The 17,776-nt window shown below is 56.2% G+C and overlaps 5 protein-coding genes across 5 annotated transcripts; 3 read left to right on the top strand and 2 right to left on the bottom strand.

Moving 5' to 3' along the window:
• Window positions 1-1,037: 1,037 nt before the first annotated feature.
• Window positions 1,038-2,638, top strand: B0T15DRAFT_499986 (kinase-like domain-containing protein). Its single transcript, XM_062867357.1, has one exon. It carries the CDS (start codon window positions 1,147-1,149, stop codon window positions 2,398-2,400), a length of 1,254 nt encoding a protein of 417 aa, XP_062723902.1. The 5' UTR covers window positions 1,038-1,146; the 3' UTR covers window positions 2,401-2,638.
• B0T15DRAFT_523594 (exocyst complex component Sec10-like protein) lies at window positions 2,639-5,306 on the bottom strand. Its single transcript, XM_062868701.1, has one exon. The coding sequence runs from the start codon at window positions 5,117-5,119 to the stop codon at window positions 2,717-2,719; it is 2,403 nt and encodes an 800-aa protein (XP_062723901.1). The 5' UTR covers window positions 5,120-5,306; the 3' UTR covers window positions 2,639-2,716.
• Window positions 5,307-6,247: 941 nt separating this feature from the next.
• Window positions 6,248-10,497, bottom strand: B0T15DRAFT_565453 (SNF2 family N-terminal domain-containing protein; the record flags this gene model as incomplete). Its single annotated transcript, XM_062870669.1, has 5 exons — window positions 6,248-7,501; window positions 7,554-8,415; window positions 8,486-8,829; window positions 8,880-10,321; window positions 10,355-10,497. The coding sequence occupies 5 exons, from the start codon at window positions 10,495-10,497 to the stop codon at window positions 6,342-6,344; spliced, it is 3,951 nt and encodes a 1,316-aa protein (XP_062723900.1). The 3' UTR covers window positions 6,248-6,341.
• Window positions 10,498-11,352: 855 nt separating this feature from the next.
• B0T15DRAFT_523590 (IGR protein motif-domain-containing protein) lies at window positions 11,353-12,624 on the top strand. The gene has a single exon (XM_062868700.1). It carries the CDS (start codon window positions 11,688-11,690, stop codon window positions 12,393-12,395), a length of 708 nt encoding a protein of 235 aa, XP_062723899.1. The 5' UTR covers window positions 11,353-11,687; the 3' UTR covers window positions 12,396-12,624.
• Window positions 12,625-13,727: 1,103 nt separating this feature from the next.
• On the top strand, window positions 13,728-14,910 carry B0T15DRAFT_508622 (uncharacterized protein; the record flags this gene model as incomplete). The annotated part of the gene is made up of 5 exons (XM_062867737.1): window positions 13,728-13,767; window positions 13,822-13,921; window positions 14,020-14,339; window positions 14,580-14,605; window positions 14,779-14,910. 5 exons carry the CDS (start codon window positions 13,728-13,730, stop codon window positions 14,908-14,910), a joined length of 618 nt encoding a protein of 205 aa, XP_062723898.1.
• Window positions 14,911-17,776: the final 2,866 nt, after the last annotated feature.

Raw genomic sequence — 17,776 nt, 5'->3', positions numbered from 1 at the left:
CCCGACTGTTGGTAGTGTGACGTCATGTGGCAGGGATCTGTTAGGTACCTACAGTACCTACTGTTGAGTTGCAGAACTGACGGGCTTGGCAGGACTTGACATGCGAATGCGGCAGTTGAGACTTTCGCAGTATGACTCGGACCGACATCAGTTGCATTAAGCACTATGCAAAAGAGTGGGGGAATTGAAAGCAGTAACATAAAGGCCCAAATATCAACTCTCGTCATGAACAGAGGGACCATTGCTAAAATGCAGGCTGCACAGTTGACGTGATTCATTCAAGTGTCATGTGACTAAGGTGGTGTGTGCACGTCTGAAAATTGCAAGTGTGCACAGACCACTTCCTCGGGTATAAAATCTCGACTGCCCACCCGCTTTTTTCCTCCTCTTCTCTTCTTTCTTTCCTCGCCCTTCGGGGCATTTGGTCAATTTGAAACGATACAGAGAAGATTAGCATGGCCCCTGCACTAAGGATGACACGCTACTCAAAGAGACGCTGCAAATTTTTTCACTATGATCGCAGCTTTTGCCGCGACATGGAGAGGAAATGAGTCGGTTGCTGGATGAATTGCGGGCTTGAGGCGGGCAGCTGAAACATACTGTTTGTGGCGCGTGCACAGTGTTACAAACCGTGTATCTGAGAAGAGTCGGAAGACAGCAGCTACCTAGGGTTTATCTGGCCTATAGTTATCATATGATGCAAGTAATTAGAAGAACGGAAAGTATCCAGTTACACCGTACGGAAGCATCTACATAGGAAATCGAAAGCGAAAGGCAGCGATTTGATCGAGACCCGTGTCTTGAAATACTTGGAATGGACCCAAGTACAAAATCTCGTGCACGGAGAACATCTCTTACGATTCAAAGTTGATATCGAGACAGTATGTAATTACGGTACGGGACGGATGAAGAATGGCTCGTTTGTTTGGAACTTCAGGTTCCCGGACGAGTTCAGGACTGACAGCCTTGTGGGGCCGGCGCGCATACCCTTGTTGCCACCCTTGCTCGCAATTCCACATTGCCGATTCGCCCTGCGTCGAGTCTTTTCACATCCCATTGCTTTCACCAACCCACTGCTGCGAGGCTGAGCGGCAACCACCCACCATCCCGCGCAGCCAACAACGGAAACCACCACCTGCAGCAACAATGGCCGTCTCTCCGCTCGTCGCACCGACAAGCGACGCCTTCCAATCCTCCTCGCGACCGACCTCATCCTCTCTCAAGCGACAAGCATCCGCTGCGCCCTCCAACGGCAACGGCACCCCCCACCTTCCTCCCACCCGAGCCAGCGGCGGCGGTGGTGGCGGCGGCATGACGCTTGATCCAATCGAACAGCTCAATGAAGACGAAAAACGCAAGTATGTCAAGGGCAAGAAGCTGGGCGAGGGCACGTACGCCAACGTGTACCTGGGCCACGCGCGGCACGAACCGTCGGTGCTGGTGGCCATCAAGAAGATCAAGGTGTCGCAGCAGACGTACCGCGACGGGATGGCGCCCGACGCGGTGCGCGAGCTGAAGTACCTGCGCGAGCTGCACCACCCCAACATCATCTCGCTCCTGTCCGTCTTCAGCAGCAAGGACCAGAACCTGAACCTGGTGCTCGAGTACCTGCCGCTGGGCGACCTCGAGATGCTGATCCGCGACGTGGACCGCGTGCGCTACGGCGCGGGCGACATCAAGGCGTGGATGGGGATGCTGGCGCGCGCCGTGTGGTTCTGCCACGACAACTTCGTGCTGCACCGCGACATCAAGCCCAATAACCTACTGATCGCCGCCGACGGGGAGGTGAAGCTGGCGGATTTCGGTCTGGCGCGGTCGTTCGCCGACCCGGGCCGCCGCATGACGGCCAACGTCATCACGCGCTGGTACCGCCCGCCGGAGCTGCTGTTCGGCGCTCGGCACTACGGCGGCGCCGTGGATATCTGGTCGGTGGGGATGGTGTTTGCCGAGCTCATCATCCGCGCGCCCTTCCTGGCGGGCAACACCGAGGTCGAGCAGATCGCGCTGATCTGCAAGCAGATCGGCACACCGACGGAGGACAACTGGCCCGGCGTGACGCAGCTGCGCGAGTACACGGTCCCGAGCGAGGTGGTGCCCGTGTGGGGCAAGGAGGCGTACATGGGGCGGTTTGGCGCCGTCGGCGCCGACGGGGTGGACCTGCTCGTCCGGACGGTGGCGCTGGACCCGAAGAAGCGGATCACGGCGCGGGAGATGCTCGAGCACCGGTGGTGGCGGACGGAGCCGAAGCCGACGAGGAAGGAGGACCTCCCGCGGAAGTCGTCGGGCGGGGAGGAGAAGATGGGCGCCGATCTGAAGAGGCGGAACGGCCTGCTGGATGACGAGAGCAACTCGAGGGGGTCAAAGGTGGCGAGGAAGCTGGATTTTGGTCAGGCTAAGTAAGAGAAAATGTCTGTTTCTTTTTCGGGTTCTAGGCTGCATCACAGAGGGTTTCATGTGTGGACAACATACAACATCACCGGCGTTATTAGGGAAGGATACTTTTGGGTCCAGGGGACAAGGATAACAAAACCGGAGTTATGGTTTTACAACGGATGAGATGAGATGAGATACCATGAACATGGCTGGTCCGGCCATCACCAATAGTAGTAGCATTGCATTGCACATTAATCCACACGCTTGCCGTTTTCTCGGCTCAATATCCATATCATGGTATCTACTACCTATTCAAGCGTTTTTGGTTTGTTTTACCCTTGCTTCACATCAAGGTACACTCCAGCCCATACATGGCCCTCTCGACATCCTTTCGGACCTGATACCAATCAGCGCGGCGCTCGGCATACTCATACACCTCTTCAGCCCTGAAGATGCCGCCGAAGCGATCCCCGTCGGCGATGATGGTGGCCATCTCCTTGGCGTGGCGCGGGTCGATCAGGTAGATCTGGCTCAGCTCGCGCAGGGCCTTGAAGTAGGCGAGCAGGTCCTGGTTCTTGAGCGTGCGGATGTACTCAAAGTAGAGGTTCATGTCGGCGATCAGCTTGATGGCGCCCTCGGTGCTGATGCGCTGGCGCTTGAGATGCTTGCACACGGCGGCGAAGAGGCGCAGGCCCACCTCGCCGTTGAACACGTCGAGCATCGACTTGTCGGTGCTGCCGACCAGCATCGACGTGTGCGACGCCACCAGGTCGCGGATGCGCTGCGCCGTGCGCGTGGGCCCGATGTCCATGTCTATCGCGCCGCCCGCTGTCATCTTGGACGTGCGCTTTTCGGATATCGATGCTGCTGAGGAGGAGACGGAGGCGGACGAGGACGTGGTAGGGTCGGGTGCGGTCGCGGCGCCCGGATTGTAGTCAGTCGGCAGCTGGGTGGTTGCGCAGATGTATTCCACCTCGTCCATGAGCACGTCGATGCCCTTATTAAGGCCAGCGGCGACACTCTCGTCGAGCATCTGCTCAAACTTCTTCTTGGCCAGCCCGGCCGGGTCCAGGAAGTCATTCCGGTCGGCGATCTTGGGCCCGGCGAGCTGCTGCTCGTAGAACACGTCAATCATCTGCGAAATCAGATCGCCCACGTTGACCAGCTCGATGAAGGTCACCAGCGGCGCCACGCCGCCGCGGTCGTGCTCGCTGACCTCCCGCGGGTTGTACTGCGACAGGTGGGCCACGGCCCTGTCAAAGCCCGGCTTGACGTGCCGGTTGCCCAAGATGCGCAGTAGCGCAACAAAGACGGCTTCGCACTGCTCGCGTGCCTCGCCGCCTGCTTGCCCGCCGAGTTGCATAAACACGGCAATGCGTCCCAGGCTCGCCTTCGCCGCGTGCACCAGGCTCAGCGCCACCTCGATGCTAAACAGAGACTTAATTCCCTCGAGCCGGGACGTCATGAGCGCCGCTTTGGCCGCCAGTTCGTCGGTCGGCGCCTTACCCGGCAAGGGGCTGACGCTGCGCTCGGCTACCGGGGTAGGGACGGCCGGGGCAGGAGACTGTGGTCGTGAATCTTGCTGGCTCGAAGCCTTTGGCGTGCTGCTGCTCCCGTTCGTGGCGACCGCAGCCGCGGCCGGTTTGGTGCTTGCGAAGGGAGACCCGAGTGGCAGACTCGGCAGAGCGAATGTCGTCGGGAGCACCGTCACAGGCATCATCACCACCTTTTTGAAGGACGTCAAGAAGTCCTTCTTGTCCGCTTGCCGGTTGGTGAAGCTGCCCATGTAGAACGACTCGGCGCTGGCGTCTTGCTCGGACAGCTTCTTCTCCCAGTCGCCCACCTCCCGCTCCGCCTGCCGCGTGAATTCGTCGACTTCGTCCTGCAGGTACAGGTCAAGGTGCGGCTCGAATAGCTTGAGCGCCAGCTCCTTGGCCATGGCCTCCTGCTGCGCCTCGGCCCCCTTAGGTGGTTTCAGCGTCCGCAGGAATTGCATCGTCTGCTCGAAGATGCCCGACACGGCTCTCAGGTAGGACGGGATGCTCCGCTCGTGCGTCTCGTCGAACAACAGCGTGGCGTACTCCATGATGAGTTCCTCCCTGACCTTGTCGACGAATGCCCAGAACACTTCGCCCGGGTTCGGAAATATGCGCTCGATGATGGCCGCCTGCTCGTTCACCTTCTGCATGAGCACCTCGAAGAAGCGCCGTGACGGCTCGAGGGTAATGCTGTCCGCCAGCGCCTGGTTGACGCAGTCCATCGGGTTGCCCAGCACCTCCCTGTCGGTGAAGATGGGATGCTTCTGGACAAACAGCTCCACGGCGGCATTGCTGCCGTTCAGCAGTGCCAGCACATGGGCGTACTTCTTCATGCGCCCGTCCACGTCCCAGAATTCGTAGCCCTGCTCGAACTCGCGCAGCACCGCGCTCTCGAAGATGCTCGCCATGGTGTCGAGCTTCTCCTCCCGCTTCTGGCAGCCCGGCGCCCAGTCGCTCTTGGCAAACGTCCTCAGGTTCGCCAGCATCTGCGCCTGCCTCTCCGGGTCGCGGAACACCTTGAAGACGAGCGGATCGGTGTGGCTCTTGGCGCGGACGAGGTCGAAGTAGAACGGCGCCAGCGCACCGTAGATCTTGCCGTACTCCTGCCTCGCGTGGCCCCGTATACTCCTCACGCGCTTGATAACCTGCAGCAGTGCTTCCGGGTCCGTCGAGGGGTCATCGTGCCGCGGCGTCCCGCCGACCTTCATTGTCTCAAACCCATCCCTCACCTCCGCCACCGCTACCGCCACCGCTGCCTGCTCCTGCTGTTGCTGTTGCTCTTGCTGCAATTGCCACCGCCTCTCCTCTTCCAGCCCAGCATCAAACAATAAACTGCCCCTCCTATCATTCGTAAGACCCCCCGCTTCCCCCGGTATTACCCCTCCACCACCAACACCACCGCCGCCGCCAGCACTTGACCCTCTCCCCGGCCCAGACCCAAAAGCATTATTAGCACCAGCATGAGCAGCATTCGAAGCGCCCCGCTGCCTCTGCCGGCGCAGCATGACCTGCTCCTCGAACCGCCTCCGCGCCTCCGCCTCGTCCCAGCAGCCCATGGCCCGCAGCCGCGCCACCCACCGCGTGTCGTCGTACACCATCTCGCGCATGCGGCGCGACGTGCGCGCAAAGCGCATCTGGTCGGCCACGGGGAGGTAGTCGAGGATTGTGGCTAGGATTTCTGAGACCCCCATAGTAAGAGGCAAGGAGGGTTGGGTTTAGCAGATGATGAAGATGGGTGGGAAATAATCGTTTGGGAAAATTGGAGGAACGAGCAGAAAGGAAATGAATGAATGGTGCGCATACCGGCTGGTAATAGAGGCTTGGTGTCGATCATCTCGGCGGCTTGGAGAGTCTGGAGGATGCTGTTGCTTGGTGGTGGACGTTTGTTGGGAGCGGCGGCGGCGGCGGCTGCCGCTCTCCTGGTTGCGTTGGCCATGTTGGTTGGTGGCCTTTTTGTTGGTTGGTGATGCGGAGGGTATTTACAACCTTGCGGCCGTTGAGGGATGGAATAACACTGTTCGTCACGTCGGCATGGTAGAGGTAGGCATATATCGCGGCAAGGGGAGACGTGTTGGAGATGGGGACTCGGGAGAGCGGGCGGCGCTGGGTCGAGCTTACATCGGGATTAATACGGCCAAGGGGGGACAGGTAAGGTAAGGTACGTACTTATTACTTAAGGCGGTAAGCTGCAGTGCTGTAATCCGTACCGTACAATACGTAGCTTTTCGTACTGGTAAGTAAGTCTCCATCCACTCCCTAACCCTACCCTGTACCTCCATAAACTTGACCTTCAGCTAACGAACGCTGAGAGCCTGAGAGGGGAACTGGATCGAACAACTTCTTCCAGTTTGGTCGTTGATTTTCCATTCGATACGTTGCGGTTATTATGAGCCTATATCAGGTATCAACATAAACCAAAGCTCGGTTGTGTCAGTTTATCGAACCCCTTCCCACTGCCACCATATCCCCCTCACCCATCCGCCTCTCCGCCGCTTCAGCGGCCAAGAAGCGACGAGTAGACTCATTGACAGGATTCTGGTCTTCTCTGCCCGCTTTACGTTGCAGGTGCCCAAAGAGACAAGTCCACAGATCATCCCCGTCCACCGCCTCGCCCGCGACGCCATCCCTGCCCATCAACTTGGACAAGTGCGCCTGCTGCATTTCGAGCGCATTGGCTTCGTCAAGATTTGTATCCAGCGATACAGGCGCGTATGCTTCAGCCTCGTCCGTGCCCTTATCCTTCTGGTCCATTCCCGCGCCATTGCCCCTGCCTCTGCCCTTCGCATTTCGACCCATGTGTTCCATGCGTCTCCGCACCGACAGCTCGTAAATCGACTCCTCCACGGTGCCGTCAACGACGTACAGCCAGACCGTGGTCTCGTGCAGCTGCCCAATCCGGTCAACCCGGGCAATGGCCTGGAGCTCCAGCGCCGTATTGAGTAGCGGCTCGCACAGGAACACGTGGTTGGCGTTGACGAGATTCAGTCCGCTGGCATGGGCTCGCGCGTGGAGTAGGAACACCTCCGTGGCAGGGTCCTCCTTGAAACTGGTGATGCCATGTGCCTTGTCAAACGACGTGAAGCCGATGCGGTACCTTTGAAATGCAACCGCCAGGACGTCCAGGAACTCTTTGTACTGAGAGAAGACGATGGATTTGGACCCAGGATCCGCCTCCCTTAGCCACAAGATATGACGAGTAAGAGTATCGACCTTTGTCGTGAAACTCGGACCATCTAGCTCCATGTTTTTGATCTCAGCGAGCTTCTCGGCGTTGAATTCACTGTAGATGGTCAAAGCCCTTCTGGTCGGAGATGGTTGTGGCCCGTTCGGGTCTTCAGTGTTGTTTCTGTGATGTGTCTCCGAGCGAACCTTGAGCTCCTGCGGCTTCAAGGCGATGTCATGAAGGTCGGTTCGGTGCAGATGCCTCTTGCAGACAGGGCAGTTGCGATGCGCTCGCAACCACAGAGTGATACACTCCTTGCAGAATTGGTGTCCGCAAACTGTCAAGGCGCCGATCGTGAAGGTTGACTGGCAGATGACACACGTGCGTTGCTCTTCAGAGCTCGACTCCGCCTCCTTGAGATGTACCACTGCTACCTGTTAGCAGTATGCCCCGGCTTCTGTGTTTTCAAATACACTCACAATATCGGTACTTCGACTCTGCAGCGGCCAGCTTTGCTTGCAGCCGCTCTTCCCGGCCTTGACCTGCTTGGAGGGCTATGTTCAGTGCGTCGCTTTCTGTTGGGTCAGCATAATCCGCAACCATGTCGGAAACCTCTTGGAGCTGCCGATAGTAGTCTATTCGAGCGTTCAGAGTGTCCATGAACTTTTCAATCTCCTTCTCCAGGACCGTTATAGCCTTCGTTTGCTCTGCCTGCCGACTGAGTGTAGACCTGAGCAAATCGGAGGCAATAGCAAGCTCTTTTGCTGCCCTTGAGCTCCCAGACGCTGCGTCGTGCCGGAACTGGACCGACAGACCTCGAAGTTCTGACACGAGCCCTCGCATTGACGTGTGGACATACCCTTCAGCAATCCGCGGCTTGACAATTTCGCGGACCCTCAGAAGCCCGAGAAGCTTCTTGGGAGCTGGTCCATCCCCTTCGCCGGCCATCCGCGCAGCCACCTCAATCTCGTGTTCTACTAGGAAGTTCTTTTGTCCTGTTATCGCCTCATGCCTGTCTGCAAGTGCTGTTCGCAAAATCTGCAGATAGACCAGGATTTCGTCCTGGAGTTTAGCTGATTCGCCGTATTCTTCGCCTGTAGTCTCGTCGACTTCTTCATCGACCAAAGGTTTAAGCAGCAGTTGTAGAACATGTTCGCGCCAGTTATCGAGCTGGACGGCCTGTTCATCCAGCGCCACGCTGAGGTCTTCAAGGGCTTCGGCGATTCTGCTGCTCTCAATACCCTTCTTGTCGACAGACTTGAACCCGGGGATGACACCGAAGGCCTGCCGTTCAGCCATTCTCTCCAGCCGGCCCATCAACTTCTTCGCTTTGGTATGGCTCTGCAGCATCGTCAGATAGGCCTTCCAACGGATGGACCCCGTCACTGGGGAATTGAAAAGCAAAACCTACCTCGTGAAGAATCTCTTTCCTGATCTCTCTAGCACGATGGTACCCTTCTGTCTCAAGCCTCTCCAACCGTTTGAACTCTTCCGAGTCTGGAACCGTTACCTCTATGTTCGATTTCAACGAAAAGTATGCGTTTGCGCAGAAGAAGACCGCCGCGTGTTGTATCTCCAGTGCGGATCGTAGCCGGCGTCGAGCCTCTCCCACCCGTGGGGCCACGACTTCGTCCCGGTCTTCCTCCCCACCATCGTCAGGTGAAAGCTGGGGTTCTCTCGTGCTCCCTTTTCGGGCCTCTTCGACTTCCTTGTCCAGCTTTACACGGCATTCAGTCACCGTTTCTGTGGCTTTTGCTAAGACCTCCTGCCAGACAGATAGAGCATCTTGGACCCTCTCTTCTGACAAGCAAGCATCTGTCCTCTGTATAATCTTTCCAACAAAAGGCTGCGCTGGTATGCTCGTATGGCGCTATCTGATTGTTCCATCATGGCGTCCAAGACCTCCGCAACTGTCCGGATAGGAGCAACCTTTTGTCCGAATGCTCGGCGGACCCGGTTTCCCACTTCGGGATGTAAAACAGTCTGGCGCAGTCGGTCGAGGGCCACGCGCATCGCGCTTTGCACAGACGGTTCCTCGGGGTCCCACCCGGCTTGGAGAGGGTTCCCCTGAGCGTCCAAGCCACAGGTCGCGGCAAGCTCCTCGAAAAGACTCTGGTAATACTCTTGCTCCACAGCGGTAAACGGTGTGGTGATCACATACCGCTTTTGTGGCGGTATGGAGATCTCGTCCCTCACGAGACTCTTGCTGTGTCGCATTGATATTAACCTGAATAGCTTCCGGAAGGAACCCTTATCGAAGGTGGTCAGGAGCTTCCAGGTCTTCGCGTCCGAAGCGTACGGTTCGTAGCGCAGGAAAAGAAGTAGCCCCCGGAGATCTTTCCGGATATCATCTTTGACTGGTGTCCCTGTAACACCCCAAGCATTCACACGAGGAATCTTCCTTGCCAGCTTTGCGGAATTATTGGTCCAGTTTTCGACCATCTGTGCCTCATCAATGCACACTCGCCACCACGACAGCTGGACAAGAGGGGACTTCAGCCGTTCGTACTGCTGCTCATTGCGCAAGGTACGTCCCGGCTCATCAGACGCCGCCCAGATCTCGGATCTGAGGACCTCATATGTGGTGATCACCACATCTTGCTGGGCCAATTGCTCGGCCGAGATCTCATGACTTCCGGGCTTCAGCTTTGCTATTTTCTTGACTCCAGGATAGAACATGACCTTCAGACTCGGTGCATGAAGGCTGAGTTCGGAAAGCCATTGGTCAAGAAGCGTTGAAGGAGCAATGATCAGGGTCGCCGATGCTGTGAGGAGGTCACGTCCCAAGAAAGGGTCGAAAACCATGACGGGGGATTCAAGGCGCCGGTGCAAAAGTATTAGGGCAATCATTTCCAGCGTTTTCCCTAGCCCCATCTCCTCCGCGAGGATACCACCGCGGAGATCTTGCACAGATCGAAATAATGCCGTGTCTCTAGTGGCGACTCCAAGCAAAGGGCTGAGATAGATGGTACTTCCGTCTGCGTCTTTGGCCGACGTAAATGAAATGGGAAGCTCGGATGATGCTGACATGACATAAGGTCGAACGCCAGGTGCCCTTGCGTGGGAACCGGGAGACCATTCCGCACCTTCCCGCCGTAGAAGCCACTGTACAGCCCTGCGCTGAAAGGGATATAGAGTGGCCTCCAACTTAGGTATTTCCATGGACGAGACCGCTGCGTCAAGGGATGCCTTGTCGGGAACACATGCAGCCTCATAGAAGTCCTGAGGAGACCACGAAGGCCGCTCACTGGAGTCTTGGCGTATGTGCAGGTCGGGATACCACGTTTTCAAGACTTCCTCTCGAAGAGCCTGCTGAGATTGGGAGTTCGAACGCTCACTGCCCCATATTGTCGTCCTCTCATTCCATTCAACTTCAATCTGGAGCTCCAGCTCTAACAACGCACTCTGATGTCGAACGGCCATGTGCACCGCAGCCCAGAGGCAGCCTTCATCACCAGGATCGAAGCTTTGCGTACCCGCCACCATTAAAGCTGTCATCACCTTCTGGCTGAGGCAACCGTCCCCCAAAAGGAAGCAGACCTGAAAACCACGGCCTCGGGCCTTCGTACGCGGCGAGATGTGTAACTCCCACGCAGCTTGAGACGCCTGGTCAAGGGTGGTCTTGCGGAGTTTCAGAACAAGAGCTTCCCCAACGTGTCGCTGTGTTATCGCACCGTTCTCCTCAGATACGGCAGGTCCGTCCGAGCTGAGTGTTATACGTTCTCGGGCGAGGCATATTGAACCACGACTTCCCGTAGTCTTAGCGCGCTTCGTCGGACGAGACGATACTTGGTCTACTGCCTGTTTCCCGTCGGTCTGTGACGGCATCGATCGGAGAAACTCTAAGAAAGCTGATAAATTCTCGGTTTTGGACTCCGGAGCGGGCGGCAGACGTGTCGCACGGGATTTCCCGACTCTTGTTCGAGGCATTGTTGTTTGGTTAGCCAGGATATGTACTAGGAACCTGGCATGATAGAAGATGAGTCTGGAGTGTTGGTGGTATGGTGAAGCAAGATCGTTGCGACTGTCGGCAAACGTCGTATAGAATAAGCTCGAGGCTATGGTGATTGGAGAATGAGTGTAGAGCGCGCTTGATGAAGGCGAGTGACAATTAACTGCTTTTCGGCTTACGCAGTGGGGGCCTTCTGGGCCGCCCGTGCATGTGAAAGGTGCAGCGTGAAGGAAAAGAAGGTGCACTTGATGGGAGGAAGAACAGGAGGTGGTGCTGGGATGAGTGGCCACTGGCTTACACAGTATTGTATCGTACAAGTACATGATGCCGCTGCAGCCTTGCCGCCCCGCAGATGAACGATTTCGCTCCAATGATTCATCAACCTAGATGGGACATCGAACGCTCGGACCCTTTCTCGGCCCCCAGCTCCGGAAATTCTACGGAAGCGCGTCTGAAAACTTTCCACTTGTCAGCCCGTTTCGGACGAGAGCTAGGAAGGCGTTGACGGTTGCTGACTTGTCATGATACCCGGCCACAATCCGTTGCAAAAGGCACTTCTTCGATAGGTAAGCTTCGGTACTGCCGGCGCCCATGAATACTCCTAGCCACTCGCCCATCAATTGCCCAACCATTACCGTCGCTGACCGCCCTCGCAGCACGAATGAAGTCCTTCAGGATACAGCCTGTTCTGGGGCTGTTATTCCGACCCTGCGCCGCTCCCTCAGTCACCGCCCCCGGGCTCAGGGCGCAAGCAAGATGGGCGCATAAAAGCGCACAACCCCAGTTTCCCCTAGTCCCGGCGCCGATCCCCTTCGTTCCCGATGTCGAGACCTTCCTCACCCTTATCGGCCGCGGCCTGAAACAACATGCGTCCAAGTTCCCTACGTGGGACGCCCTTTTCACCTTGACATCCGACCAACTCAGAGAACTCGGCGTAGAACCGCCAAGGACGAGGAAATATTTGCTGCGGTGGAGGCAGAGGTTTAGGGAGGGCAAGTTCGGCATTGGTGGCGATTTGAAGTACGTCGATAACGGCGCCGCCGAGTTGAGGATTTTGGAAACAGACAAGAGCCCGCTGATCCGCCTGAGGCACGTTGTCAACGTTCCCCCAGGCAAGAAGGTCGAGGAGGTGTCTCCCTCCGATATGGTCCGGGTGAGCGGCTTCAAAGTTCAAGGGGTTCGCACGATTGTCGGCCCATACGCACTGCCCTTGAGGGGAGGCGGTGCTCGGCTTGCGGTGACAGAGGGCATGTGGGAGGACAGGAGAGGACACAAGGTGGATGGTGGTGAGCGGAGACGGGACGAGATCAGGTTCAAGAGGAGGGTGGCCGAGCGGAAGGCGCTCCGAGAAGCGCAGGGCTACTATTAGTGGCCCTTTACAGCTTGGCCGCCACATGTATCATGAGCTTTGTGCTTACTAGCTGCCAGTTGCGGCAGAGGTGCAATGCATGTAGAATCTGTACACTATGGATTTTGGCGTCTTCAAGATTTGGAGCTCTCGCATGTCGCACGTTCGCCGGCGAAGGTACGGCTCTGTTTCTGCACGGCATGCATACGACCGCTTCAACTAAAGCAAATCAATATCATTCCGATTGGTCTTACTAGGAGTGGATGATCGGTTGGATTACAAGTACACATAGTAATTCGTCTTCACGATGATCAACGAGAAGCTGAGTATTCGTCTCTTATGTCCGACCGTTAACCCCGCCATCGGGACACTGTTTTACCCAAAATGGTTGCGTTGTCAGCTTTGACAAAGCGGCAAATCGGCCGATCTGGGGCCTTCCCATACCCGGCGTTTGCCAGCCAGCTGCGTGGAACAAAAAGCAGCTCTTCGCCCGAGTTTGAAAGTTTTTGAAGTTGCAACGATCGTTAATTCCTTGAACTCCTGAAGCCATCATCAGTGAGGCACGGCAAAGGTTCAAACGAATCGGCAGCTCTGTTTCAGATGTCTCGAAACACCGGTTTGCGGCGTTTTGGCAAACACAGCACCTCGCTCGACAATGCTTGGCCGACACCATGCGTGGAAGATGGCTGAGCAAAGCCCCCGAAGCATTCCGCAAGCAGGCAACAGCGAAAAGCACGATGGGGTCAAACAGGCAACAGAATTTGCGAGAATTGCGCTGGGATTGCCCGCAGCACACGAATACATATATTTTGGGCGTCGAAAGTTGCGTACATCTTCAGTCAACCATCCCCCCATCAAGCGTTCCCAAGGCTGCCGCCCTGTTCAGTAATCAGCACCGCACCCTGGCCGCTCTCATACCTCAGCGAATGCGTATCACCCACACACCTCAACCGCATAGCCACTAGGTGCAAGGCATCCAATGTCCAATCAACGCACCTCAACAGGACTCTACACCCGGGTTTTACGCGGCCTTGGTTGTGAAGGTCTGACAAGATGCAGATGCACGGATGAGGAATGACCCATTGAGCAGGTATTCCGGCCGTGTTGAACTGAGAGGGCACAACCTGGCCCAGAAACGACATGCATCTCGAAATCAGCGATTATTCGTGTCCAAATCGAGTCGTCATTCTTATGGTTGGAGCCGGGACTTGTCAGCGGCCTTGCACCGAAAAGGCCGGCGAGCCTCAGACCTAGTTGATGCTATCTTTGGGAACCTGACGGCTTGTCTTGGCGGGCAACTGGGGGATCTTGGGGGATTTGGGCCGAGGCTTCGGCCTTCACCGACGAGACGAAATGGGGTCACGGCACCGGCTCGCCGTTCCGAGTCGTGCAAGTCACTTATCAGCAGGCGAATAACGCACCCCCGCCGTCATTACGTGGTGAACAGGTCAACTTCGCAGGGCCATCAGCAGCAGAGACACCGAGCCTGATCAGGCTGTCCTATTTTCATCGTCAAATCGCCAGGGGATGGGCAATCACGGACATTCGTCAGTCACCGGTCGACAGATCAGGAAGCAAACACCTGCGCCCCACGCCATCGCTCGCAGGATACGCGACTCTGCCTGTGCTGGAGGATCCGGTGAAGGTCACTGGAGGCATCGGCATCTCTGGGCTACGGTGGAGGAGGGCGAGGCGGGACTCAGCTCCAGGACTTTGGCAGTCGATGGGCCAATGGCAAAGATCTTCTCTGGGTCCTCGATGCTGCTAAAGATATCCTGCGGCTGAAAAGCCGGATTCTGCATAACGCCTCGATCTGGACGCATTACCAAAGACCCACCTCGGAAGGCTTCACGAATCGCGATATGGCGGACAGATGCAGTGGCGAAATCGATGGCTTCCGGTCCAATGTGGCGCACCGGGCGCTGGCACGGCAAGCCTGGCGGCGGCGTGGCGCGACCGTTGAAGGTTACATCATGGAATCGACGAGCTGCTTGGCAAGGCCACCACGAGACGGCCTGGAAGTGACAGGCGTTCTGCCTACCTATCCACATCACAAAGATGCGGTTGTGAGAATGATCGCTTCCGCGACGACGATATACATCTCTCCTTGACCGACCCTCTGTTTTGCGGCTTTTGCCAGGCCGCTCTTCTAGCCACTTTCCAAGTAAGGTAAGGTACTGAAATCGTATATTAACCACCTTCCAGATCTGATCACGGCTATTGCTGTGCGTGTATGTATGGAGCAATTGCCTCTTCCTCATTGGGACTGGATCTTTTTCTTGCGGTCAGCCTTGCAAACGTAACAGCCCGGTGTGACGAGCCATCGTTAGTCTATACACAGGAGACTCATCAGAGACCTCCTCTTGTTCAAAGGTTAAAATTAGACACAGCCTAGCCAAGCTAGTTTAGCGCCATCGCGTCTGATGAAACAACCAGGGCAAAGCTCTTCTCTCACTTGAACGCCAAGACAATTCTTGCACCAGTGACGCTCAAAATCACCACCCAGCAGCAGATCAGCGTGAGGGTTGAACATTGAAGACGGGAGACTGAGAGTTGTTGATAGTATCCCGCTGTCTGTCCGACCTCTTTAACTCAGTGTATGGCTGTTGTATTGTACAGTGATTAGAGCAATCCCAGAGACGAGCTACGACAGCTTGGTCGCTCACGAAACTCGAAGCAATGGCCCGGATAGCTTACTAGATGCTAGACTGTAAACTGTCAGAATACTATGGTTACGGGCCTAGATACTCATCCAAATTCTGCCACAAGATTCTCATCAACCAAAAAGGGATCATGCCTGTTCAAAGAGTATTTTCGGCTGGAGTATCGACAACCAATAGCCCACTCGCTGCCACTTCCATCAAAGATATCTCTCAACGGCAGAACTTCGGTGCAGGATTGAGCATTAACAAGGGTTACGCAATGTGCAACCTCTCCAACGGCGATGATAGCACGAAATCTAAATTCAGGAATACACTCGTTGTTCCAGGGCCCTTATTGGTGACGGAGCTTTCAGCTGAAGACAGAGCTCCCGCCAGGTCACAGCATTGGGTCGGACGGACCGTGCTGTCGGGGCCCAATTGTTTAAAACTAAAAATAGTTAACCTCTTGCGGAGTGGGGTGCCGATCCCGGAGAAACCATGGATAGTTACCTGCCGACCCACACAAAGTCCCCAAATGACGGGGGACACATGGTGTTGAAGAAGGGATGGTGGTTGAGTGTGGCGGTGCCTTTTAAGCTTATTTTCCCAGAGCGAAGTAATGGGTCGTTGCAGAAACGGCGTCATTGGATGGCACTGGTGAACAAGTCCGTTTGTGAAAGTCCCGGAACTCAAGCCACCTGTGCCTGCCATCTAGGCGGCTCTGCCAAAGTGCCGAGGGCCCAACCGCACACATGAGCATTGCAACATCCACGATGCCTTCCCTGTGCGATTCAAGACAGTGCGAATTGTGGATGCCTCGTGTCAGGGACAAGACAAGAACAGACTTCGAGATCGGCCTAGGTATCCCATGGATACCCAGTAACAGATGGATCCTCATCAGTAAAAAACTGGGATAGGATAACCAAGCCCAGGAGGTGGAAATGCTTGGGTTGAGCTTCAATAGCCTTGTTTGTCACGGACGACCTCGGCTACCCGGTGTGCGCGACGCAAAACCGAAAATGAATTGAGGCTCTCAGCTCGAGATCCTTCTCCCAAACCCGGGTCCAAGTTGAAATGGGCTTCACAACTGAACGGAACGCAACACGGATGATCGGTGGGACGATTTGCCCGAGAAGCGAGTGCGGCTCGCCAAGAGACGTGCCTCTTGATTCCCCACATGAGGTAGGGCATTGAAAAGCTCCGCTAACCCTGGATTGGCAAGAGGGACCCACCCAAGACTGGAAGACCGAGCCGACCATTGGGTACTGTCCCAAAACCTTTCCCCCTGTCTTTTCCAATGCAACGGTCCTTCACTTACACGTCGCATTAGACGGGAGAGAAGTGCAGTACAGTACAATACAGTAGGAAAATGCCAACTGAAGCTCGTCTCGACAATAGCTTCTCCCTCGGCCGAGTATGCCCACGGGTTTCAGGTAGACGTTGAAGAGTCACAGGTGCAGTCTGTGTTTCTAAACCGCGCGTGGGATACCTGCTTACCTAGTCCTCAGCCCTATTCAAGCGGGAATCTGCGGCGTCCCAGCTGGGCGACCGAGATCTTGACCAGGCCACAAACAGTCCATGCATCTCCGCCAGGCATTTGCCGACCACCGATCAGCAATGTGCCGCACCTTTCCTGCCCGGCTCCACTGCCCGCCCATACCCTTGGTTCAGGTTGCTCTGCCCTTCTCAAGCAGGAGGCTTGCTCGCCTGGGTCATCGCGGAGCTCAAGGGCTTTCATTCGTGGAGAAGCTGGGCAGTCTCGAACCCCTACACCTGAAGATTTCTTTATTTATTTTTATCTTCATCCTGGAGGTATTCGATGATGCTTGTTCTGTTGCAAGCAAGTCGAGCAAGTGCCCACTCGGGCAATGGTGTCGTAGAGTGGACTGGGATCATCGTATTGCTCGCATTTGTCGATGCCCTGCTAAGTAGGTATGCACATGTTCTGTGCCTAGTCTCTGTTGCCGATCCGGACGACAGGCACGACACACATGCTCAGCAATAACTACACTTGGAGTCACATCCAGATTGAGGCTGGTCCGCCCTACGAATCGCAGCTGTCGTCGCGGTGCCAGGCCCCGTGCGCATGCAAGTGCATGTCTTTCCGGTGGCCGCGAGGCACGGTCTGGGAGCCAATCCTCGATCAGATGGAACGGGGAAATGACTAGGGTCAAGGGGGCTACGGAAGGGTGGGGGGAAGACGACACAGTACTCATCTCCCGCTCAAGGCACGGCGTCCATTGACCACAGTCCCACAATCTCGTCCACTCCCAGCTTCCGAACGAACGCATGATCCACACATCCACGATGGTCAAGCGCAGCCGTGGCCTCGTTACCCTTGCTCCCGTCTCCATGGCGGGTGCGCCGCAAGCACAGGAGCTCCACTACCCTAAGCCGTGCCCCTGGCCCTGGGCAGAAGTGACCCTGCACACTTCCACAGCAACACCACGCTGTGCTACGCTCCATTACCCGTAGGGCAGAGACTTGGACCAATTTGGACCAGGTCTCCCCACAGACAGACCCTGGCGCTGTTTCCTTCTCGCCGCTATCGAATCCAGCCCTTCCCAGCAAGAACTGTCCGTCTTATATCGCAGCAGCGTGGAGCTTTGCGCGTCATCCTCGTCTTCACTGTTTCAACTCAACTCATTGTCCTCCACCAAGCCTACGCCGCAGATGACAGTTCTTTCGTTTTCGGACGGCCAGCAATAGCAACTCCAACGCTAAGCCCCTTGTGACTTCCATCTTTGGTAAACTGTCGAC

Source organism: Chaetomium strumarium, assembly GCF_033439665.1.
Source record: "Chaetomium strumarium strain CBS 333.67 chromosome Unknown B0T15scaffold_2, whole genome shotgun sequence".
In the NCBI taxonomy this organism is placed as follows: domain Eukaryota; kingdom Fungi; phylum Ascomycota; class Sordariomycetes; order Sordariales; family Chaetomiaceae; genus Chaetomium; species Chaetomium strumarium.
Note: the sequence above shows the minus strand (reverse complement) of the source record. Positions and strands in the feature narration are given on the sequence as shown.